Source organism: Oncorhynchus kisutch, linkage group LG16, assembly GCF_002021735.2.
Source record: "Oncorhynchus kisutch isolate 150728-3 linkage group LG16, Okis_V2, whole genome shotgun sequence".
NCBI lineage: Eukaryota > Metazoa > Chordata > Actinopteri > Salmoniformes > Salmonidae > Oncorhynchus > Oncorhynchus kisutch.
The window spans coordinates 13,937,227-13,962,066 of NC_034189.2; the positions used below are offsets into that span (position 1 = coordinate 13,937,227).

Consider the following 24,840-nt stretch of genomic DNA (forward strand, 5'->3'; position numbering starts at 1 on the left):
AACTAGTCAGATAGTTTTTATTTGAATCAAAATAAGAAACATAAATCATCACTGCCCTCAAAACACCATGAACAATAAGCATTAGCAACATGTTTATTTATTTTTTTACTGACGAGAGGGAGGAACAAAAAACAAGAACTTAAGTAAAGAAGCTAGAATAACCACTTGTTTCCACTCCAATCTTGTCTGTTTGGGGGGCTCCTGCGTCGATAAGGTGATAAATCTGTTGAGAGAAAGAGAGAGAGTCTCCCAAGTCCAAATAAAATGGCTTAAAAAAAATTTAAAATACAGTTGCACTGTCAGATTAGCAGACATGGTTTACATCCCAAAATGAACCCTATTACCTATACCTTGTACTGCATCTGATCAAGGCCCATAAGGCTAGGGTCAAAAGTAGTACACTACATAGGGAACATTGAGCCATTTAGGACACACTCTTAGACTTGGCCTCTGTCAACCACAAGGAAACAACCATGGACATGGAAATTAAAAACTAGGGGGGGGGGGGGGGGGGGGGTCAAGGGAGAAAAACAGAAAGAGGGCAGAAAACCCATGGGGAGAAAATATAAAATGCCCTCCTGACTTAAAGTAAGTAGTAAAGTCTCTGGATGTCGTTGTGAAGAGAAAAATGTTCCTTTGAAATGTAACACTTTTTTCCTTTCTTTCAGTCACTAGCTTAACCATAGCTTGTTAGAACCATCCCTCACTTCCTCGTTAGAATCTGCCGCTTCTTCACTAAGAATCCTCAGAGGGCGTGGCGTCACAGCGAGAGCTTGCAGTGACACAGTTCTTTGTACATGAGTCTTCTCAGTTTGGGCATATCCTGCTGGCCGAAGCTGAACGGCTGCCCCAGGGCCAGAGTCTTGCAGTACTGGAAGGAACACAGAGAGAGGTTAGACAGAGTTTGGGAAACACAGCACTCTGTCCCAGGCCCAGCCTGGGTGCAGGTTTTGGCCCTAGAACTACACAGCTGATTCAAATAATCAAAGCTTGTAGAGTTGAAGAAAAAAAAAAAAAGTACACCCAGGGGTGTCCTGAGGACAGAGTTGGAGGAACCCTGCCCTAGTGTCGTGAACAAAGAGCCCCAAAGCAGTGTCCAGGCCTTCTGGCACCAAATGGTTCCAGCTAGCCATCAGAGGGCAAGGTTAAGCGGTTATATCAAACCTATTAAAATCTTTGTTATTTCTATATTCTTATTTTTAAAAATGTAGTTCTGTCCTTAAGCTGTTCTTGTCTATTAGTGTTCTGTATTATGTCATGTTTCATGTGGACCCCAGGAAGAGTGGCTGCTGCATTTGCAAAAGTTAATGGCGATCCTAATACAATCCTGATTTAAAGGAGTGTCTAGGTCTTTGGGCTTGATTTGGAATTCAGCACAAGAGTGTGACGTACATGGACAGCTATGAACCATGGCTCAAGATCCAAGTATGAACATCTAGGATTATAATTAGGACCCACCTGAAGAACGAACGCTCCGCAGTCACTGTCATTGTTCTGGCGACCAACATTCTGAAACACACATCAAAATGTTTTGGTAAAACAACATATACTCCGACACAGTCAAACAATCATCTGGTTGTTAATTCCTGAGAAATCTTGACATACCATTTTGAAATAGCCTTTCCACCCTGTGAGGAAATCTCTCTGGTCTTTCTTGACAGCCTCCGCCTGCAGGTACTTTGCAATATGCTGAGGTGGTGGAAAAGAGCAGATCATTTATAGAGACCAGTTCTTGAAGTGGGCTGATGCTGTCCTCAACTTCACATTTAACTGCTTTAATACTGGCTCCTAAATATAAAATACCTAATGTCCAAAATGAGTACTGTCAACTATTTCAGTCCCACTTCAAAACACAGACTAAATCAATATAGGTGATTTTTAGGACTTGTTCTAATCTGACAGTCACGAGTGGCAGTCAGGCACTCACCTTTGGGCAGCGTCGGTTAAGTGTGCGTTGGGAATCGAAGTAGGTGATGGCCCTACGGGGGATGTCCACACTGACCAGGGACCAGTGGACCTCCAGGTGGATGGGGATCAACAGCAGGTCCTTCTGGAATATGTCCACCTGATAGAGAGAGCATTATGATGAATAACAACACGTAGCATGTGCTATTTTCATCCGAGAGGGGAAAGAGAGAAAGGGTTGAAGTGAAAGTGTTGTCTGTTCTGGTTTGCTCTTGGGGAAGGGGGGGGGGGGGGGGGGGGGGGGGTAAGACTTGGGTTTCTGTTCGGCACTTTAACGAAATACATTTGTAAAGATGACTACACACTAGTACAACCAATGTGCTGTAGGAAACAACGCTACAGCAGACGGCAAAAGTAGAACTATTTTAACTCTGACGACAAGTCCCGTCTACCATGGCAGCTGACGGCATTTACCGTCATGCTCTAATAGAAAACAATGAAATCCGTTTCGTTGTCTAGCTTGTAACCATCTAAAGGCACCATTAGAGTTAGCTAAAATAACGTCAAAAGCTGAATGCAATGGCTTCGCCTGGGTAAACCTGCCACGTAAGTACACTGAAAAAATATATAAAACGCAAGAAACTAAAATCTTTGAAATGTATGCAAGTTACAGTTCATAAGGAAATCAGTCAATTGAAATCAATTCATTCGGCACTAATCTATGGATTTCACATGACTGGGAATACAGATATGCATCAGTTGGTCACAGATACTTAAAAAGGTAATTTAGGGGTGTGGATCAGAAAACCAGTGACCACCATTTCCCTCATGCAGCGTATCATCTCCTTCGCTTAGAGTTGATCAGGCTGTTGATTGTGGTCTTGGCAGATATTGGCAGGAACTGGAACACGCAGTCGTACACGTCAATCCAGGGCATCCCACACATGCTTAATGGGTGCCATGCCTGGTGAGTATGCAGGCCATGGAAGAACTGGGACATTTTCAGCTTCCAGGACTTGTGTACAGATCCTTGCGACATGGGGTTGTGCATTATCATGCTGAAACATGATGGCTGCGGATGAATGGCACAACAATGGGCCTCAGGGTCTCCTCACAGTACATCTATATCTATGCATTCAAATTGCCTTCGATAAAATGTAAACTGTGTTCCCCGTAGCTTATGCCCGCCCATACCATAACCCCACTATGGGGCACTCTGTTCATTATGTTGACATCTGCAAACTGCTCACCCACACATACACATGATCTTCAGTTGTGAGGCCGGTTGGACGTACTGCCAAATTCACCAAAACGACATTGGAGGCGGCTTATGGTAGAGAACTTAATGTTAACAGCTCTGGTGGACATTCCAACAGTCAGCATGCCAATTGCACGCTCCCTCAAAACTTGGAGACATCTGTCGCATTGTGACAGAAGTACACATTTTAGGAGTGGCCTTAATGTCCCCAACACAAGGTGCACCTGTGTAATGATCATGCGGTTTAATCAGCTTCTTAATATGCCACACCTGTCAGGTGGTTGATTATCTTGGCAAAGGAGAAACACTAACAGGGATGTAAACACATTTGTGCACAAAATAAGAGAAATAAGCTTTGTGTGTTTTGAACATATGGGATCTTTTATTTCAGCTCATGAAACATGGGACCAACACTTTAAAATGTTGCATTTATAATTTTTGTTCAGTGAGGTTAATGGAAAATGGATTGACAAAGGATCATGAAAAGCCAGCGTAAGGGGGAAAAGAAAACACTTATGGGGTGAATAGGGTTTCTTACGTTCTTTGTCCATCGTTTGACTCCATCGTAGCCTTTCGTCCTCAACTTGTCGTAAAAGAAACTGTTGAAGAAGTGAACCTGAGAGAGGGAGCAAGACGGATGGTACAGGTATTCTCATTCACTGAATATAGTGCCTTCAGAAAGTATTAATACCCCTTGACTTAAAATCAACATTTTGGATTTATTTTCTCACCCATCTAACACAATACTCCATAATGACAAAGTGAAAGTGTTTTTGAAAATTTCACAAATGTATTGAGAATTAAATAGAGCTCATTTACATACAGTACAAGTCAAAAGTTTGAACACACCTACTCATTCAAGGATTTCTTTATTGTTACCATTTTCTACATTGTAGAATAGTGAAGCCCTCAAAACTAGGAAATAACACATGGAATCATGTAGTAACCAAAGTGTTAAATCAAAATATATTTTATAATTGAGATCCTTCAAAGTAGCCACCCTTTGCCTTGACAGCTTTGCACACTCTTGGCATTCTCTCAACCAGCTTCACCTGGAATGCTTTTTCAACAGTCTTGAAGGACTTCCCACATATGCTGAGCACTTGGTGGCTGCCTTTCCTTTGCTCTGCTGTCCAACTCATCCCAAATCATCTCAATTGGAACCAAAAATCTCAAATTTGGACTCAAACCAAAAGGACAGATTTTCACCGGTCTAATGTCAACTGCTTGTGTTTCTAGGCCCAAGCAAGTCTCTTCTTATTGGTGTCCTTTAGTAGTGGTTTCTTTGCAACAATTCAACCATGAAGGACTGATTCACAGTCTCCTCTGAACAGTTGATGTTGAGATGTGTGTTACTTGAAATCCGTGAAGCATTTATTTGGGCTGCAATCCGAGGTGCAGTTAATTCTTATGAACTCATCCTCTGCAGCACAGGTAACTCTGGGTCTTCCTTTCCTGTGGCGGTCCTCATGAGAGCCAGTTTCATCATAGTATTTGATGGTTTTTGCGACTGCACTTGAAGAAACTTTCAAAGTTCTTAAATGTCTGGATTGACCGACCATCATGTCTTAAAGTAATGGACTGTCGTTTCTCTTTGCTTATTTGAGTTGTTCTTGCCATAATATGGACTTGGTCTTTTACCAAAGATGTCTCTCTTCTGTATACCACCCCTACTTTGCCACAACACAACTGATGAGCTCAACTGCATTAAGAAGGAAAGAAATTCCACAAGGCACACCTGTTAATTGAAATACATTCCAGGTGACTACCTCATGAAGCTGGTTGAGAGAGTGCAAGCGTGAAAAACTGTCATCAAGGCAAAGGGTGGCTACTTTGAAGAACCTGAATTTAAAAAAATATGTTTAACACTTTTTTGGGTTGTGATGTCTTTACTACAACGTAGAAAATTGTAAAAATAAAGAACAATCTTGGAACGAGTAGGTGTGACCAAACTTTTGACTGGTATAGTAAGTATTCACACCCCTTTGCTATGACACTACAAATTGAGCTCAGGGGCATACAATTCCCTTTGATCATCCTCGCAATGTCACTACAACTTGAGAGTCTACCTGTGGCCAATTCAAATTGTTTGGACATTATTTAGAAAGAAACACACCCGTCTATGTAAGATCCCACAGTTGACAGTGCAAGTCAGAGCAGAAACTATACCATGAAGTCCAACAAACTGTTCATAGATCTTCGGGATACAATTGGGGAAGGGTATAAAACAATTTCTAGAGTGTTGTAAGTTTCCAAGAGCAGTGGTCTCCATCACTGGGAAAGTTTAAAAAAAATATATGGATCTAGCCAGACTAAAGATGGCCATCCGACCAAAAGTGCAAGAATGACCTTGGTGACCAAGAACTAAATTACCACTGATTTTAGATCTACAGTTTTAGAGCTCCTTGGCTCAGATGGTAGAACCTTCCAGTAGGAAAACCATCTCTACAGCACTTCACCAATCTGGCATTTATGGGAGAATGGCAAGACTGAAGCCACTCCTAAGAAAAAGCCACATGACAGCAAACCTGGAGTTTGCATAAAGGCACGTGAAAGACAAAAGAGTCTGGTCTGAAGAGACAAAAAAGTGGAACTATTTGGCCTGAATGCAGAGCAAAACCAGTCACAACTCATCACCCATCTACACCATCCCTCCCATGAAGCATGGTGGTGACCAATGTTCCCTCTAAGCTGCCACACAAGAAGAAATAGACTTAGTATGAAATACATTTTGTTATAGGCAGAATGCATCGAAGTAGGATTCCATTGCATTGACTCAGCACAACTAAGCACCTACTTTACACAGACTGGTGCGGAATAACCGTTCAGAGCTGCGGTATCCCTATATGCAAATAGACCATTGCCATATATAGATCTGTGCCATTTATTTGAACTGGACTGTGTTTACAGCATGAGCGGTGGTGAGTAGCTTGTTCTGAGATCAAAGCGAAAGCTGCATTTAGCCATGTGTGCACAGTTCATATCCTTGGCTAGTTAGTGAGTTATTAGCAGTCAGACCATTTGTAGCCAGCAACATTTCTAGACATCTTTGAAAAGCTAGTCAGGTGAAGAGCTTTTTTTTTTTTATCTTAAAGGGGCAGTGTTGTATTTTGAGATGGGCTTGAATAAGCGAAGTAGCCAATAGGCAGAGGGTAGCATAATTTGCCTGATTCCCTGTAATAACAGTATGGGAATAATAATGGATTTTATTTTGTAAAGTGGTTTCTTGCATCAACCACCATTTTCAGTCACCTTGTCTGAAGGACAAGTGGATGAGCAGGTTAATGTCAAGCACTGCATGACTTTTTCAAAAGTCTCATGGAATGTAGGTCTACATTGAACACTAGCCTACAGTAGCAGCCAATGTGTTTATAATAGACCAGCCATTTCCATGTTAAAATTTTATGGGATGCATTTTCTCCCTTGTTTTTGATGGTAGGCCACTCTGGTAGGCCTACATTATGATCAAATAGCCATTGTAGTCTACTTGACTATTGTCTGAAACTGTAACTTAAAGCGGATAAAGCCTGTGTTCACAGTAAACACACGCTGGAAGTTGCACAGAAGTTTACACTCAGCAGACCTGAAATTTGCTCAGTGCTGGATTAAAATTGAGGGAACATTGGTGGCAGCATCATGCAATGGGGTAGCTTTTGAGCTGCAGGGACTGTGAGACTGGTAAGGATAGAGGGAACAATGAATGGAGTCAAATACAGGCAAATCCTTGATGAGAACCTGCTTCAGAGTGCAAATGACAGACTGGGGGGAAGATTGACACTCCAACAGGACATTGACCCAAAGCAACGCTAGAATGGCTTCAGAACAAGAATGTGAAAGTCCTTGAATGGCCCAGACTTGAATCTCTGTTGAAAATCTGTGGAGACTTGAAGATTGTCATTCAACGCCGCTCCCCATCTAACTTAAAGCTTGAGAAAATCTGCAAGGAAGAATGGGAGAAAAATCCCCAAATCCAGATGTGTTGGATGTCTGTCAGCTTTGCACGACTCAGTTGTAAACGCGTGCTTCTACTAAGTTAATCCTAGAGGTCAACCGATTAATCGGAATGGCCGATTATTTAGGTATTTCTATACAACGATTAGGCCGATTTTTTTAAACACCTTTATTTATCCTTTATTTAACTAGGCAAGTCAGTTAAGAACACATTCTATTTTCAATGACGGCCTAACGGTAGGTTAACTGCCTTGTTCAGGGGCAGAATGACAGATTTTTACCTTGTCAGCTCGGGGATTCAATCTTGCAACTGTACAGTTAACTAGTCCAACGCTCTAGCCACCTGATTACATTGCACTCCACGAGGAGACTGCAGTAAGAAGCCACGGTAAGTTGCTAGCTAGCATTAAACTTATCTTTTAAAAAACAAGCAATAAACACTAGTTAACTACACATGGTTGATGATATTACTAGTTTATCTAGCGTGTCCTGCATTGCAAATAATCGATGCGGTGCGTATCGTTGCTCCAATGTGTACCTAACCATAAACATCAATGCCTTTCTTAAAATCAATACACTGAAGTATATATTTTTAAACCTGCATATTTAGCTAAAAGAAATCCAGGTTAGCAGGCAATATTAACCAGGTGAAATTGTGTCACTTCTCTTGCGTTCATTGCAATAAGAGTCAGTGTATATGCAACAGTTTGTGCCGTCTAATTTGCCAGAATTTTACGTATTTATGACATAACATTGAAGGTTGTGCAATGTAACAGGAATATTTAGACTTAGGGATGCCACCCCTTAGTGAAATACGGAACCGTTCCGTATTTCACTGAAATAATAAACATCTTGTTTTCGAGATGATAGATTCAACCATATTAATGACCCAAGGCTCGTATTTCTGTGTGTTATTATGTTATAATTAAGTCTATGATTTGATAGAGCAGTCCGACTGAGCGGTGGTAGGCACCAGCAGGCTCGTACGCATTCATTCAAAAAGCACTTGTGCGTTTTTCCAGCTGCTCTTCGCTGTGCTTCAAGCATTGAGCCGTTTATGACTTCAAGCCTATCAACTCCCGAGATTAGGCTGGTGTAACCGATGTGAAATGGCTAGCTAGTTAGCATGGTGCGCGCTAATAGCGTTTCAAACATCACTCGCTCTGAGAGTTGGAGTGGTTGTTCCCCTTGCTTTGCATGGGTAACGCTGCTTTAAGGGTGGCTGTTGTCTATGTGTTCCTGGTTCGAGCCCAGGTAGGGGCGAGGAGACGGACGGAAGCTATACTGTTACACTGGCAATACTATAGTGGCTATAAGAACATCCAATAGTCAAAAAGGTATATGAAATACAAATGGTATAGAGAGAAATAGTCCTATAATTCCTACAACCTAAAACTTCTTACCTGGGAATATTGAAGACTCCTGTTAAAAGGAACCAGCAGCTTTCATATGTTCTCATGTTCTGAGCAAGGAACTCAAACGTTAGCTTTTTTACATGGCACATATTGCACTTTTACTTTCTCCAACACTTTGTTTTTGCATTATTTAAACCAAATTGAACAGGTTTCATTATTTATTTGAGGCTAAATTGATTTTATTGATGTATTATATTAAGTTAAAATAGGTGTTCATTCAGTATTGTTGTGATTGTCATTATTACAAATACATTTGATTAAAAAAAAAAAAAAACATGTAATCGTCCGATTAAACAGGGTTGAAAAATCATAATCGGTCAGTACATGTACATGCAAATGTGGCAATATCTTGAAAATGCAGTATAGAACTATCAAAAAACATGTTTTCACTATCATTATGCAGTATTGTGTGTAGATGGGTAAAAAAAAAAAAAATGGAATAAGTCAGGGGGTATGAATACTTACTTGAGGCACTGTATATGGTTTTTCTGTGGAGGGGAAAAACATCATGGATTTTGTGGAAGTATGTTGTAAATGTTTTCCTACCTTCTCGGGCACCGAGTCCATCACAAGGTCACCATACATGTTCATGACCTGAAGAAACATTTTATCACCACAATGTACAACGCCTTGCTTTTAAACTGTTTAAAGGCCCAGTTCTGTCAAACATGATGTTCCTGTGCTTTATCTACACACACACACACACACACACACACTTACAGTTTGGAATAATACTGTGAAAATGTTACTACCCTTTTAGTTGTAAAAGCGGTTTTGGGGAAAAAAAACACAAAAAAACAAAAACATTTTCTGTGGGATGGGTGACACTTACCTGGTGACATCACCAGGCAGTAAAGTAAAGTTATACTGTATAAATAAAAAGTAGTTTCGGTACAATTTTATAAACGCAGACATAATTTGTTAGTTCGACGTGGTGGGATCTTTTTGTGAAGTAAAATTAATTATGCGAGAAATTCCAGTGTAAATGCCTTTATGGGCAAATATAGATAATAACCTTCATATAGAAGTAAACTTGGAGTCACACGATGATATGGTGTGTGTGGTCCTCCCACTGTCCCTGTTATCTGGGATCCTTGGGACGTCCCTATCCCATTGAAGTTGAAATTAAAAAAAAATTTTTTTTAAAAGGGATACTTCCGGATTTGGGCATTGAGGCCCTTTATCTACTTCCCCAAAGTCAGATGAACTCTTGGATACAATTTTTATGTCTTGGTGTTCAGTATGAAGGAAGTGAGAGGTAGTTTCATGAACCAATGATAACTAGCGTTATTAACCTAGACTACCAGTCATTGCGCTATCTGCTAGCACGCAGATACCATAGACCTCCAGTCATTGCGCTAACATTAATTAGCAATTGACCTAGTTAGCATAAATACAAAAATGGTATCCACGAGTTCACCTGACTCTGGGGAAGTAGAAAAAGCGCCTCATTACCAAAATCCTGAACTACCCCTTTAAGGTAAGGGATAAGGTTAGGGTGGAGAAGAAGGTTAGGGTTTAGAGTCAGGATGTCCCAAGGATTCCGAATAGCACTGACCTTCCTCGCACTACGACTAGAAAAACCAGGCATTTTGTTAAGATACAGATTAAATAAATTAAGAACTTCACAGGGTGGTGAGCATGATGCTCTTAAAAAAATAAATAAAAGGATCAATGCTTGGCTGCCATTTGACCAAAAAATATTCTTGCTCTTATCCATAATAATCTCATGTAGACCAGGGCTTTCTCAAACTGGGTCCTGGGGCCCCACCTGGGTGCACGTTTTGGATTTGACCTAGCACTACACAGCTGATTAAAATAATCAAAGCTTGACGTGTTGGTTATTTTGTGTAGTGTTTGGGCAAAAACAAAAATGTGCACCCAGGGGAATCCCAGGGACCGAGTTTGGGAAGACAAGTCTACCCACACAGCATTCTGTGCTGTGAGTAAGAGTGCATGTGCCATGACCAAAATAGGCACATTTGCCATTTAACACTAAGGTAGATTTGCATATTTTCTTAATGCGAATACTCAAATCTGCATAAAAATCTGACGCCAAATTGGATGGAAACCTAACCAGTAAATACATACACCAACAAGAAGCCATAGATTATAGGCAACAACCACATGGAGCTAAAGGGTAGAGCTGCCGCTTTCAAGGAGCGGGACTAACTCGGAAGCAACATTATCCAACAAACAGGCAATACAGGACTAAGATTGAATCGCAGTACACCGGCTCCAACGCTCGTCAGATGTGGCATTCCTTGCAAATTATTAGACTACAAAGGGAAGCACAGCCGCGAGCTGCCCAGTGACACTAGACTACCAGACAAACTAAATTACTTCTATGCTCGCTTTGAGGCAAGCAACACAAACATGCATGAGAGAATCAGCTGTACTGTACGACTGGGTGATAACACTCTCCGTAGCCGATGTAAGACCTTTAAACAGTTCAACATTCACAAGGCCAGATGGATTACCAGGATGTGTACTCAAAGCATGCTCTGGCCAACTGGCAAGTGTCTTCACTGACATTTTCAACCCGTCTCTGACAGAATCTGTAATACCAACATGTTTCAAGCAGACCACCATTGTCCCTGTGCCCAAGAACACAAAAGTAACCTGCCTAAATGACTACCGACCTGTAGCACTCACATCTGTAGCCATGAAGTGCTTTGAAAGGCTGGGTCATGGCTCACATCAACACCATTATCCCAGAAACCCAAGACCCACTCTAATTTGCATATCGCCCCAACAGATCCACAGACAATGCTCTCTCTATTGCACTCCACACTGCCCTTTCCCACCTGGACAAAAGGAACACTTGTGAGAATGCTATTCAATGACAACAGCCCAGCGTTCAATGCCATAGTGCCCTCAAAGCTCATCACTAAGCTAAGGACCCTGTGACAAAGCACCTCCCTCTGTAACTGGATCCTGGACTTCCTGACGGGCCGCCCCCAGGTGGTGAGGGTAGGTAACACATCCGCGACGCTGATCCTCAACACGGGAGCCCCTTAGGGCATGTACTCCATGTTCGCTCATGACCGCATGGCCAGGCACGACTCCAACACCATCATTAAGTTTTGCAGATGACAAGAGTGGTAGGCCTGATCACGAGAAAGATGAGACAGCCTATAGGGAGGAGGTCAGAACTGGGCCATGTGGTGCCAGAACAACAACCACTTCCTCAACGTAACCAAGACAAAGGAGATGATTGTGGACTACAGGAAAGAACGGGGCTGTAGTGGAGCCGGTTGAGAGCTTCAAGTTCCTTGGTGTCCACATCACCAACAAACTATCATGGTCCAAACACACCAAGACAGTCGTGAAGAGGGCACGACAAAGCCTATTCCCCTTCAGGAGACAGGAAAGATCTGGCATGGGTCCTTAGATCCTCAAAAAGTTCTACAACTGCACTCTCGAGAGCATGGTATTTCAACTGCTCGGCCTCTGACTGCAAAGCACTAGAGGGTAGTGCGTACGGACCAGTACATCACTGGGGCCAAGCTTCTGCCATCCAGGACCTCAATACCAGGCGCTGTCAGAGGAAGGCCCTAAATACAGTCAAAGACTCCAGCCACCCTAGTCATACTAAAACTAAAAACAGAAAAATGCCCGTGCTCAGGTCTGTTCAACGCTGGTTCGACCAATCGGATACCATGCTTCGAGATTGCTTCGATCACGTGGACTGGGATATGTTCCGCAGAGTCGCACAATAACATTGATGAATACGCTGATTCGGTGAGCGAGTTTATTAGCAAGTGCATCGGTGGTGATGTACCACTAAGCTAAGTGTCAGTATAGAGACAAAGTAGAGTCGCAATTCAACGGCTCAGACACGAGAGGTATGTGGCAGGGTCTACAGTCAATCATGGACTACAAAAGAAAAACCAGCCCCGTCACTGACGACGATGTCCTGCTCCCAGACAAACTAAACAACTTCTTTGCTCGCTTTGAGGACAATACAGAGCCACCAACACATCCCGCTACCAAAACCTGAAGGCTCTTTTTCACTGCAGCAAACGTTACTAAAACATTTAAACGTTAAAACCCTCACAAGGCTGCCAGCCCAGACGGCATCACTAGCCGAGTCCTCAGAGCATGTGCAGACCAGCTGGCTGGTGTGTTTACAGACATATTCAATCAATCCGTATCCCAGTCTGCTGTTCCCACATGCTTCAAGAGGGCCAGCATTGTTCCTGTTCCCAAGAAAGCTAAGGTAACTGAGCTTAATGACTACCGCCCCGTATCACTCACTTCCGTCATCATGAAGTGCTTTGAGAAACTAGTCAAGGACCACATCACCTCCACCCTACCTGATACCCTAGACCCACTCCAATCTGCTTACCTCCCCAATAGGTCCACAGACGACGCAATTACAATCACACTGCCCTAACCTTCTGGACAAGAGGAATACCTATGCAAGAATGCTGTTTATTGACTACAGCTCAGCTCAGCATTTAACACCATAGAACTCTCCAAACTCGTCATCAAGCTCGAGACCCTGGGACTCGACCCCGCCCTGCACAACTGGCTCCTGGACTTCCTGACGAGCCGCCCCCAGGTGGTGAGGGTAGGTAACAACATCTCCACCCCGCTGATCCTCAACACTGGGGCCTCACAAGGGTGCGTTCTCAGCCATCTCCTGTACTCCCTGTTCACCCACGACTGCACGGTCATGCACACCAACTGAATCATCAAGTTTGCAGACGACACTACAGTGGTAGGCTTCATTACCAACAACGAGGAGACGGCTTACAGGGAGGAGGTGAGGGCCCTCGGAGTGTGGTGTCAGGAAAATATTCTTCAGGAAACAGCAGAGGGAGCAGCCCCCTATCCACACCGACGGGACAGTAGTGGAGAAGGTGGAAAGTGAAGTTCCTCGGCGTACACATCACGGACACACTGAAATGGTCCACCCACACAGACAGCATGGTGAAGAAGGCGCAGCAGCGCTTCTTCAACATCAGGAGGCTGAAGAAATTTGGCTCGTCACCAAAAACACTCAAACTTTTACAGACGCACAATTGAACGCATCCTGTCGGGCTGTATCACAGCCTGGTACGGTAACTGTTCCGCCCACAACTGTAAGTCTCTCCAGAGGGTAGTGAAGTCTGCACAACGCATCACCGGGAGCAAACTACCTGCCCTCCAGGACACCTACACCCCCCAATGTCACAGGAAGGCCATAAAGATCATCAAGGACAACAACCACCCGAGCCACTGCCTGTTCACCCCGCTATCATCCAGAAGGCGAGGTCAGTACAGGTGCATCAAAGCTGGGACCGAGAGACAAAAGCTGTTTTTCAATCTCAAGGCCATCAGACTGTTAAACAGCCATCACTATAACATTGAGTGGCTGCTGCCAACATACTCACTCATCTCTAGCCACTTTAATAATAACAAATTGGATGTAATAAATGTATCACTAGCCACTTTAAACTATTCCATGTTATATAATATATTACACCTTTATTTAACCAGGTGGGCTAGTTGAGAACAAGTTCTCATTTGCAACTGCGACCTGGCCAAGATAAAGCAAAGCAGGTCGACACATACAACAACAGTTACACATGGAATAAACAAACATACAGTCAATAATAAAGTAGAAAAGTCTATATACAGCATGTGCAAATGAGGTAGGATAAGAGGGGTAAAGCAATAAATAGGCCATAGAGGCTACATAATTACAATTTAGCATTAACACTGGAGTGATATATGTGCAGTAGAGATACTGGGGTGCAAAATAGCAAAAAACATAGGGATGAGGTAGTTGGGTGGGCTATTTACAGATTGGCTGTGTACAGGGACATTGATCGGTAAGCTGTTCAGACAGCTGATGCTTTAAGCTAGTGAGGGAGATAACACTCCAGCTTCAGTGATTTTTGCAATTCATTCCAGTTATTGGCAGCAGAGAACTGGAAGGAAAGGCAGCCAAAGTAGGTGTTGGCTTTGGGGATGACCAGTGAAATATACCTGCTGGAGCAGGTGCTATGGGTGGGTGTTGCTATGGTGACCAGTGAGCTGAGATAAGGCGGGGCTTTACCTAGCAAAGACTTACAGATGACCTGGAGCCAGTGGGTTTGGCGACAAATATGTAGCGAGGGCCAGCCAACGAGAGCATACAGGTCGCAGTGTTGGGTAGTATATGGGGCTTTGGTGACAAAACAGATGGCACTGTGATAGACTACATCCAATTTGCTGAGTAGAGTGTTAGAGGCTATTTTGTAAATGACATGGCCGAAGTCAGGGATCGGTAGGATAGTCAGTTTTAATAGGGTATGTTTGGCAGCATGAGTGAAGGAGGCTTTGTTGCGAAACAGGAAGCCAATTCTAGATTACATTTTGTATTGGAGATGTTTAATGAAAGCCTGGAAGGAGAATTTACAGTCTAACCAGACACCTAGGTATTTGTAGTTGACCACATTTTCTAAGTCAGAACCGCCCCGGGGTAGTGATGCTGGACAGGTAGGCAGGTACGGGCAGCGATCGGTTGAACAGCATGCATTTAGTTTGACTTGCATTCAAGAGCAGTTGGAGGCCACGGAAGGAGAGTTGTATGGCATTGAAGCTCATCTGGAGGTTAGTCAACACAGTGTCCAACGAAGGGTCAGAGGTATACAGAATGGTGTCGTCTGCGTAGAGGTGGATCAAAGAATCACCAGCAGCGAGAGCGACATCATTGATGTATACAGAGAAGAGAGTCGACCTGAGAATTGAACCCAATGGCACCCCCATAGAGACTGCCAGAGGTCCGGGCAACAGGCCCTCCGATTTGACACACTGAACTCTATCTGAGAACTAGTTGGTGAACCAAGCGAGGCAATCATTTGAGAAACCAAGGCTTTTGATTCTGCCAATAAGAATGTTGTGATTGACAGAGTCGAAAGCCTTAGTCAGGTCGAAGAATACGGCTGCACAGTAATGTCTCTTATCGATGGCGGTTAAATCGTTTAGGACCTTGAGGTGCACGCAGAGGTGCACCCATGACCAGCTCTGAAACCAGATTGCAATGCGGAGAAGGTACGGTGAGATTCGAAATGGTCGGTAATCTGTTAACTTGGCTTTCAAAGACCTTAGAAAGGCAGGGTAGAATAGAGAAAGGTCTGTAGCAGTTTGGGTCTAAAGCATCTCCCCCTTTGAAGATGTGGATGACCGCAGCAGCTTTCTAATCTATGGGAATCTCAGACAATATGAAAGAGGTTGAACAGGCTAGTAATAGGGGTTGCAATAATTTCAGCAGATAATTTTTAGAAAGAGAGGGTCCAGATTGTCTAGCCTGACTGATTTGTAGGGGTCCAGATTCTGCAGCTCTTTCAGAACATCAGATATCTGGATTTGGGTGAAAGAGAAGTGGGGGAGGTTTGGGCAAGTTGCTATGGGGAGCGCAGGGCTGTTGACCGGGTAGCCAGGTGGAAGGCATGGCCAGCCGTAGAAAAATGCTTATTGAAATTCTCAATTATTGTGGATTTATCGGTAGTGACAGTGTTTCCTAGCCTCAGTGCAGTGGGCAGCTGGGAGGAGGTGCTCTTATTCTCCTCTGTTTTCTCTGACACATTGGTGCGGCTGGCTTCCGGGTTGGATGTGCGCTGTGGGTTGTGTATCGGAGGACGCATGACTTTCAACCTTCGTCTCTCCCGAGCCCGTACGGTAGTGATGAGACAAGATAGTAGATACTAAAAAAACAATTGGATACCACAAAATTGGGGAGAAAACTGGGTAAAAAAAATAAAAAGTTCCATATCACAGGGACTATTCAATGCTAATGAAGAATGCCACAGGATGTTTTTGTGCTGGTCAAGGGTAGACAGGTCTGGAGTGAACCAAGGGCTATATCTATTCCTAGTTCTAAATATTTTGAATGGAGCATGTTTATTTAAGATGGTGAGGAAAGCACTTTTAAAGAATATCCAGGCATCCTCTACTGACGGGATGAGGTCAATGTCATTTCAGGATACCCCGGCCAGGTCGATTAGAAAGGCCTGCTCGCGTTCCAGGGAGCGTTTGACAGTGATGAGGGGTGGTCGTTTGACCGCAGACCCATTACGGATGCAGGCAATGGTCGCTGAGATCTTGGTTGAAAACAGCAGAGGCATATTTGGAGGACGAGTTAGTTAGGATGATATCTATGAGGGTGCCTGTGTTTACAGATTTGGGGTTGTACCTGGTAGGTTCATTGATAATTTGTGTGAGATTGAGGGCATCAAGCTTAGATTGTAGGATGGCCAGGGTGTTAAGCATGTCCCAGTTTAGGTCACCTAGCAGCACGAACTCAGAAGATAGCTGGAGGGCAATCAATTCACATATGGTGTCCAGGGCACAGCTGGGGGAAGAGGGTGGTCTATAGCAAGAGGCAACAGTGAGAGACTTGTTTCTGGAAAGGTGAATTTTTAGAAGTAGAAGCTCGAATTGACAGAACTCTGCAGGCTATCACCGCCCCCGTTGGCGGTTCTATCTTGGCGGAAAATGTATGTGTGTAAATATATGTATATATTGTACTCTATACCATCGAACAGCATAGGCAAGAAGCAGTAGGCCTTCGCTCATCCATATATTTTTATGCACATATTCTTATTCATTCCTATACACATGTGTATAAGGTAGATGTTGTGAAATCGTTATATTACTTGTTAGATATTACTGCATGGTCGGAACTAGAAGCACAAGCATTTCGCTACACTCGCATTAACATCTCCTAACCATTTGTATGTGACAAATACAATTTGATTCATAGACTGTGCTCTCTGCTACTGGAGCGCCAAGTCTTGGTCCACAAGGCTTCTAAACAGCTTCTACCCCAAAGCGATTAGACTCCCGAACAGCTAATCAAATGGCTACCCAGACTATTTGCATTGCCTGCCCCCCAACCCCCGCATTTGCTGCAACACTATTAATCTATGCAGTCACTTTAACCTACATGCACATATTACCTCAATTACCTCAACTAACCTTTGCCCCTGCACATTGACTTTGTACCGGTACCCTGTATATAGCATCGCTTTTGTTATTTTACCACTGCTCTTTAATTATTTGTTACTCATATACTTAACTTTTTTTCCTTAAAACTGCATTGTTGGTTAAGGGCTTGTAAGTAAGCATTTCACTGTAAGGTCTACAGCTGTTGTATTCGGTGCATGTGATAAATACAATGAGTTACTTAAATTGTTACCTAGAAATAATTTGATACAGAGATAAAAAATGGTTGCATTGGACCTTGAAAAATAACAGCTCTTTGCAAACAAGGCACAATCCTAACTTGACATGCAAACAAATACAAATTTTGCTTAAGTCATGCAAAGACATCATTGCAAAGTACGCAAAATGTATGCAAAAATTCAAGTGCAGATATGAAGTTAGAATCCAGTCTGTTGTATTTGGTCGGGGGTCCCACCTTAGGGCATACAGTTGTTTTATGACTTGTTATAAGCATGCAACAGGCCTGATAATGCTTTATAGAGTGTTTAGTACAGGGTCCCACCCACCTGGTCATTGAGCCAGTTCTGTCCGTACAGCGTGCTGAGATCATCCATGGTGAGGACATGACGCTTGTAGTTGACGCGGAACCCTCGCACCATGGCCGTGCCGGACGACCTCTGGTAGGACTGGATTAGGTGTTGCACCACCGCTTTCCTGTTGGACATGGAAACATCAGACGAGGAATATAAAACGTTCACCTTTTCTGTTTTTTGGAAATATTACATTAGTAAAGGATAACTACTTTTTTTTTTTACACACATACATACAGTTGAAGTCAGAAGTTTACATACATCTTAGCCAAATACACTTAAACTCAGTTTCACAATTCCTGACATTTAATACCAGTAAAAATTCCCCATCTAAGGTCAGTTAGGATCAACACTTTATTTTAAGAATGTGTCATCTCAGAATAAATTAGTAGAGAGAATGATTTATTTCAGCTTTTATTTCTTTCATCACATTCCCAGTTGGTCAGATGTTTACATACACTCAAATAGTATTTGGTAGCATTGCCTTTAAACTGTTTAACTTGGGTCAAACGTTTTGGGTAGCCTTCCACAAGCTTCCCACAATACGTTGGATGAATTATGGACCATTCCTCCTGACAGAGCTGGTGTAACTGAGTCAGGTTTGTAGGCCTCCTTGCTCGCACAAGCTTTTTCAGTTCTGCCCACAAATTTCTATAGGATTGAGTTCAGGGCTTTGTGATGGCCACTCCAATACATTGAAATTATATATCCACATAATTTTCCAGTCCCTCCTGCAGCAAAGCACCCCCACAACATGATGCTGCCACCCCCGTGCATCACTTTTGGGATGGTGTTCTTCGGCTTGCAAGCCTCCCCCTTTTTCCTCCAAACATAACAATGGTCATTATGGCCAAACAGTTCTATTTTTGTTTCTTCTGACCAGAGGACATTTCTCCAAAAACTACCATCTTTGTGCCCATTTGCAGTTTTAAACTGTAGTCTGGCTTTTTCATGGCGGTTTTGGAGCAGTGGCTTCTTCATTGCTGAGCGGCCTTTCAGGTTGTCACTATAGGACTCGTTTTACTGTGAATATAGATACTTTTGTATCGGTTTCCTCCAGCATCTTCACAAGGTCCTTTGCTGTAGTTCTGGGATTGATTTGCACTTTTCGCACCAAAGTACGTTCATCTCTAGGAGACAGAACGTGTCCTGAGCAGTATGACGGCTGTGTGGTCTCATTGTGTTTATACTTGCGTACTATTGTTTGTACAGATGAACGTGGTACCTTCAGGCATTTGGAAATGGTTCCCAAGGATAAACCAGACTTGTGGAGGACTACAACTTTTTTTCTGAGGTCTTGGCTGATTTCTTTTGATTTTCGCATGATGTCAAGCAAAGAAGCACTGAGTTTGAAAGTAGGCCTTGAAATACATCCACAAGTCCACCTCCAATTGACTCTAATTGTGTCAATTAGCATGTCTGAAGCTTCCAAAGCCTTGACATCATTTTTTTAAAATTTCCAAGCTGTTTAAAGGCACAATTAACTTAGTGTTCTGACCCACTGGAATTGTGTGTGAGATTATTTCACATAAAATCCAGTGTAAGGTTAAACAATTATTGGAAAAATGACTTGTGTCATGCACAAAGTAGATGTCGTAACCAACTTGCCAAAACTATAGTTTGTTTACAAGAAATTTGTGGAGTGGTTGAAAAACGAGTTAATGACTCCAACCTAAGCATATGTAAACTTCTGACTTCTACGGTGTGTATATATATATTAAAAGTTTACACTTGGTAACAGCTGGGTCATATTCAATAGTGCACACTGTAGCAAGATGTTTTTCTACAACTATTCCCGCAGTTTCATTCCGTTTTCTTGTTTGGTGCATAAACCCTGGTGGTGATGATGAATGGACAGAACTGGCTCAATGACCAAGTGGGCGGGACCCTGTACTAAACACTCGACAAAGCATTATAATACTTGTTGCATTACAGATGGCTGAAGTCACCATCTTCAGTTTATAAGATTAATGCCTTGTCATAACAAAAAGACTAACTTGCATCAACATACTGAGAACTTGGGTGATGCTGGTAACATTTTGGTGGTTTCCTTTCCCTTTGGTTCAAATAGCTTAACAGATAAGAGGTAAAAATACCATATTTTGGAGTCAAATCATAGAATTAGATTCTATGTGTGCTGCGTAGAAGGAATGCGTGACTACTCTCTGTAAGGACAGATTTATTTACATTCCACCAGGCCTCGGCCAACAGAACCAGGCTTTTTAAGGCCAACATTTAAAAGGCTCCTTACCGATCCCAAGTCGACATCAGTTGTATAAACATTAGGCTACATTGTGTTTCTTTTTTGGGATGGTGTCGCTCTCTGTGCATGTGTCCCTGCACAGTACAGGAAATTATGTTTCATTGGGGTTTGTACATGTGTACCGTGTGTGAACCATGCGCAGGTGTGCGTGTATTGCTTTGCATATCTGTGTGTGTTTGCATGTGTATGGGTCAGACGGACCTGTGAGGCTGTGAGAAGTTGTCATTGAAGATGTCCTGTAGTTTCTCCACCACGTCGTCAGCGTGGATGGGGATCAGACTGCCATACTTCTGGAGAGACTCGTCCAGGATCCCTGAGAGAATGGGAAAACAGAATGTTGGGAGAGTAATAGTGAATCACACAGACAGTAGAGGTTTCTACTATGGGGGGTAAAAAAAAAAATCGCACAGACATAGGATTCCACTATGGGGGGGGGGGGGGGAAAATCACAGACAGAGGATTCTACTATGGGGGGGGGGGGGGGGGGGAAATCACACAGACAGTAGAGGAAAATAAATAAATCACACAGTAGAGGACTCTACTATGTGTGTGGGGGGGATTCTGCATGACCTTCGGAAGCAGAGCTCAGTCCTATAATCATATCCTGTTGGTAGCAGGTGTGCAAAGAAACTATACCAATAGGAAAGAAGAACCTTAATGTCTCTTACTTTAACTGAGCATCAATTGACACCCGATGTAGATTTCACCGGAGTTGATGCAACACTTCCTTGAAATGAACTGACCACCTGCACTGACTCTCTCTACCTAAATACACTCGCCCCCCAATTCCCCCTTCCCCAAAGCAAGTGTAAATATTGGACTATAAATTGAGCCTTATTGTATTATCCTTCAGCTAACATGTTTATTCTATACTACTGAACCGTTTACTTTATGTTCATATTCTTATCTTTTATTATTTCTTACTGTTGATGCATTGTGGAGAAGGTACCTTCAAGTAAACTTATCATTGGACGGTGTATACTGTACATACGACTAATAAAGCTTGGACCTTCCTTTTACATTTTCATCATAGGTTTGGTATGTAAAACCATGGCTGTGGTCCAAACACTTAGACACACCCTCGTCCACTTGCCCTTGCGGGAATCCCCGTTGCCATCTTGGCGGGCGGTCCAAATGATTAGCCAAGCAAGGGAAGTTTGCGACGTAAGCCCCTCACCCCTCGTTTTTAGTCGGCTTTGCGAGTGTGCAATTATGTTCACTCCGGGGCCTGAAACTCCCCATAATTTAATTTGCGACGATTGTACATCCGCTAAGAAAAGTCAGCGAAAACTTAAAAACAACATCAATGGATTAGTCAACATAAAAGCGTAAGTAAAAACAAATACAAATAAGTTTGAAATTGTGCTACTAATGCACATGACGGCACAAACATGTCTTGTAAAAAGTACATGTTTTTGTTTGGTTATCATTTGGAAATGTTTGAAAAAAAAAAATGTCCTTCATAAGTTCCAGCTAGGCAGGCTAACGTTAGTCAGCTAATTAATTTGCTAGCCATCATACAGTAGGCGTACATGAATAATTATACCATTAATATAAGTAGATATGCACTCATAATTGACTGTAGCGTATATAAAGCACCCACAAGCTACTGGTGGCTGAAAATACAGTCATCGCGGGATGAACGAATGGCGAATTTCCAGCCAAGGGTGGTCCATTTAAAAATCATTCCTTCCTTCCTTCCTCTGCAAGTGTATAATTGTCAGACGTCATCAAGTGTCCACTTTATTTGAGGGCTGAGTGGATAGGGTGTGTCTTTTAAGTGTTTGGACAGCAGCCCATGTCATCCAACAAGCTTAATTTCTCCAACTCTAACAAAATATGACATGAATTGATGTACAGTATATTGGCAGAAATGTCTGCATAACATGTTTGTAAGAGTGTTTTAGTAATTTCATAACATAATCAATTTAACTAGAAAAAGGTCATTTTCCGGAAGAACAATTATATGTTTTAGTTTACCATGCACGCAGCTCATGTGTTCTTCAGTGAGGGCGACCTCCACAGGTTTCTCTCGGACGATAGAGTAGGAAGCCTCCGGTTCCCCCAGAACTCCCATCTGGATGGACTGGTAGTCTCCTGAGTAACCATTCAACCGGTCATCTGCAGGGATGACAACTTTAGTCAATTCAAATCAAATGTTATTCATCACATGCTTGGTAAACAACAGGTGTAGATGAACAGTGAAATGCTTAGTTACGGGCCCTTCCCAACAACACAGAGAGAATTGCTAACATTATGATGATTGTCATCTTACATCCTGGTTAGTATGAGTTTAGGAATAGTTAAAACATTACGGCAATTATCGTGGAGATTACACCGTTTAAGATTGGTAAAAATCAAGGCACTCATTGTCAGACGCTTTAAGCAATACACTTGTTTTCCTCTACTAAGTTAATGGTACCCGTTAATGTGTATAAAATAGATGGAATGTTTTATGTATTGCTACATCTAAGTGGGTTGTTTATTGACGAAACTGTCAACCCTTCAGTTTCTCAAAAACAACTTCCCCCATCTAGGGAGCTCACCTCGTTCAGACCCACTGAGCCTCTCGTCGTCTGACAGCGGGCTGAGGCCCGGGTCTGCTCCCCTCCTGTGCCGGTTGGCGTACTGACTGTACTGGGGCCACTTCCTCGCCCTCCTGTGCCCCAGGGTGCCGACCCACAGGGCCCGCTGACGCCAGGTCTTCCAATGCTGAGTAAGGCGGGACCGAAGGCCGGAATGGGAGCGGAGCTTCCGCCAGCGCCTTAGCCTGCGCTGCCGGAGCACATTGAGCCTGGACTGGATAGGGTTGCTGGGAAAGTCCCTGGCTTTATTTTCGGCCTGGTTGTCGTCATTGTCGTCATCGTCATCCTCCAGTGGTGCTTGCAGCTGGTGATGATGATTCTGCTCTTGTAGGGATGTGGTGGGAACCATGTGTGGGACCTCCCATTCAACCTCAGCCTCCTCTCCATCTTCCTCCTCTTCCTGCTCTTCCTCATCCCAGCCTTCACCTTCTTCAAAATCCACTTCTTCCTCATCTTCTTCCTCATCCCCCTCCATCTCCTCCCGCTCCAACTCCTCCATGTACTCAGCATCCCAGGCCTCCCTTTCTTTCTGGTCCAGTTTCAGGTGCATGGGGCTAGGCATCTGGTGGGTGGAGGTGGGGTCCATCCCCAGGTGACCCCCAGAGATCCCTACACCACCACCTCCACTGTCTTCCTGGCCCACAGCTAGGCCCAGCTCTCCCTGCCAGCGGTTCTGTGCTAGGCTGCTACCACTGTCCCTCATGGTCCACGGGCAACCCACGACCTGCGCCAGCTCGTCGCCTGTGGAACGAGTGAGGGGAGAGACAACGGAAGAATGGCACATGACTGGTTAGTGTTTGTTTTTTTGCAGTAGGTAAAGGTATTCTGGTACTAATAAGCAAATATATATAAAATGAAGTGTCTCGCATATGTGCACGCTTAATCTGCAACCATATTTTTATTTCTGCAATTATTTGGCCAAATGTGTGTGTTAGCTAGATAAGCTGTCCATGTCACATAGGTAGTTGTCAACAGCTCAATATAAGTTAAATTTGCATCGACTAATTTACATCCTTGGACGTGAAAAAGCAATACGTGACGTTACTGTAACTAATCATTATTGCTGTGAACAGGAAACAGAATGTGTAATTATTGCGCTAGCTAAGCAGTGGTGGTTTACACTCCTATTGAAGACGCAAAAGAATACATACTTTACAAATTTGCATTACAGGACTGCTCATTAGGTAGTAAAACATCAGCTGGCAAGGTGGCTACAGCTGGCGTATGCAGCTAGTTTGTTAGCCATTAGCTGCTAAGCTAACTAGCTAACGTTAGCTAGCTAATGAAAAGATGGATACATGTTTAGGTTGTTTCGACATGACCTACTTAAGCTAATTTTACGTTAACCATCGAAATATGTATGTTACACCTTACTGGGTTACATACACAATGTAGAAGCAAATGCATTCGTGATATAGCAAGTTAGCTACATAACAAATTTGGTGTAAAACGGTGCTGTTAGCAAGACTAGCTAGTTATGTCGCTGCTAACGCAAGCTAACTAGCCAACATAAAAAATAAAAAAAATACAGCCGGTCGGCCTAACGTATGTGTTAGAGATAACGCTAACCCGTACTCACCGTTAAACTGCAGTTTTGTGCAAATATATGACTTATATACAATTAAGCGTTTGCGCAGTGTTTTAAATTATATTTGGGATCAAAACGGACACAAATGTTCTAGTAAACCTCATTCAATGAAGCAGACAGGTGTAGTTGAAGCAATCGTCAGTCACCCCCGTTACTTTGATCCCTTTCCGGACTTCCGGTTTCAAGAAAATAAAATCACTTTTAGAACAGATGATTTGCTGTTATACGGCACTATGCATAGTAAGGAACATAACTTAAATTACATTTGGGACGTTTTAAAATGGGTTAAAAAGCAGTAGCAGTTTAGCAAGACGATTTTATAATAACAACCCTGCCGATTAACAACACAAAATCGGTCGCGCTGCA

General features: G+C 43.0%; 1 protein-coding gene across 2 annotated transcripts; it reads right to left on the minus strand.

The window, feature by feature from the left end:
* On the minus strand, positions 1–24,839 carry senp3b (SUMO specific peptidase 3b). 2 transcript variants are annotated; one of them, XM_020503966.2, is made up of 11 exons: positions 24,466–24,839; positions 22,848–23,627; positions 22,282–22,422; positions 20,503–20,614; positions 18,015–18,162; positions 9,076–9,123; positions 3,702–3,779; positions 1,928–2,065; positions 1,606–1,689; positions 1,459–1,509; positions 1–871 (listed from the first exon to the last, which is right to left on the minus strand). In XM_020503966.2, the coding sequence occupies exons 2-11, from the start codon at positions 23,587–23,589 to the stop codon at positions 761–763; spliced, it is 1,653 nt and encodes a 550-aa protein (XP_020359555.1). In that variant the 5' UTR covers positions 23,590–23,627; positions 24,466–24,839; the 3' UTR covers positions 1–760. The 2 variants fall into 2 exon arrangements, with proteins under 2 accessions (XP_020359555.1, XP_020359556.1); XM_020503967.2 differs by having other exon boundaries at positions 24,574–24,821.
* Position 24,840: the final 1 nt, after the last annotated feature.

Bases quoted from the DNA above. Each gene is read 5' to 3' on its own strand.
- senp3b (XM_020503966.2), bottom strand. From the start codon at position 23,589: ATGAGGGACAGTGGTAGCAGCCTAGCACAGAACCGCTGGCAGGGAGAG. The intron at 22,423-22,847 runs GTGAGCTCCCTA...TCATCCCTGCAG, and splicing joins GCTCAGTGGGTCTGAACGAG to ATGACCGGTTGAATGGTTAC. The intron at 1,690-1,927 runs GTGAGTGCCTGA...CCACCACCTCAG, and splicing joins TTAACCGACGCTGCCCAAAG to CATATTGCAAAGTACCTGCA.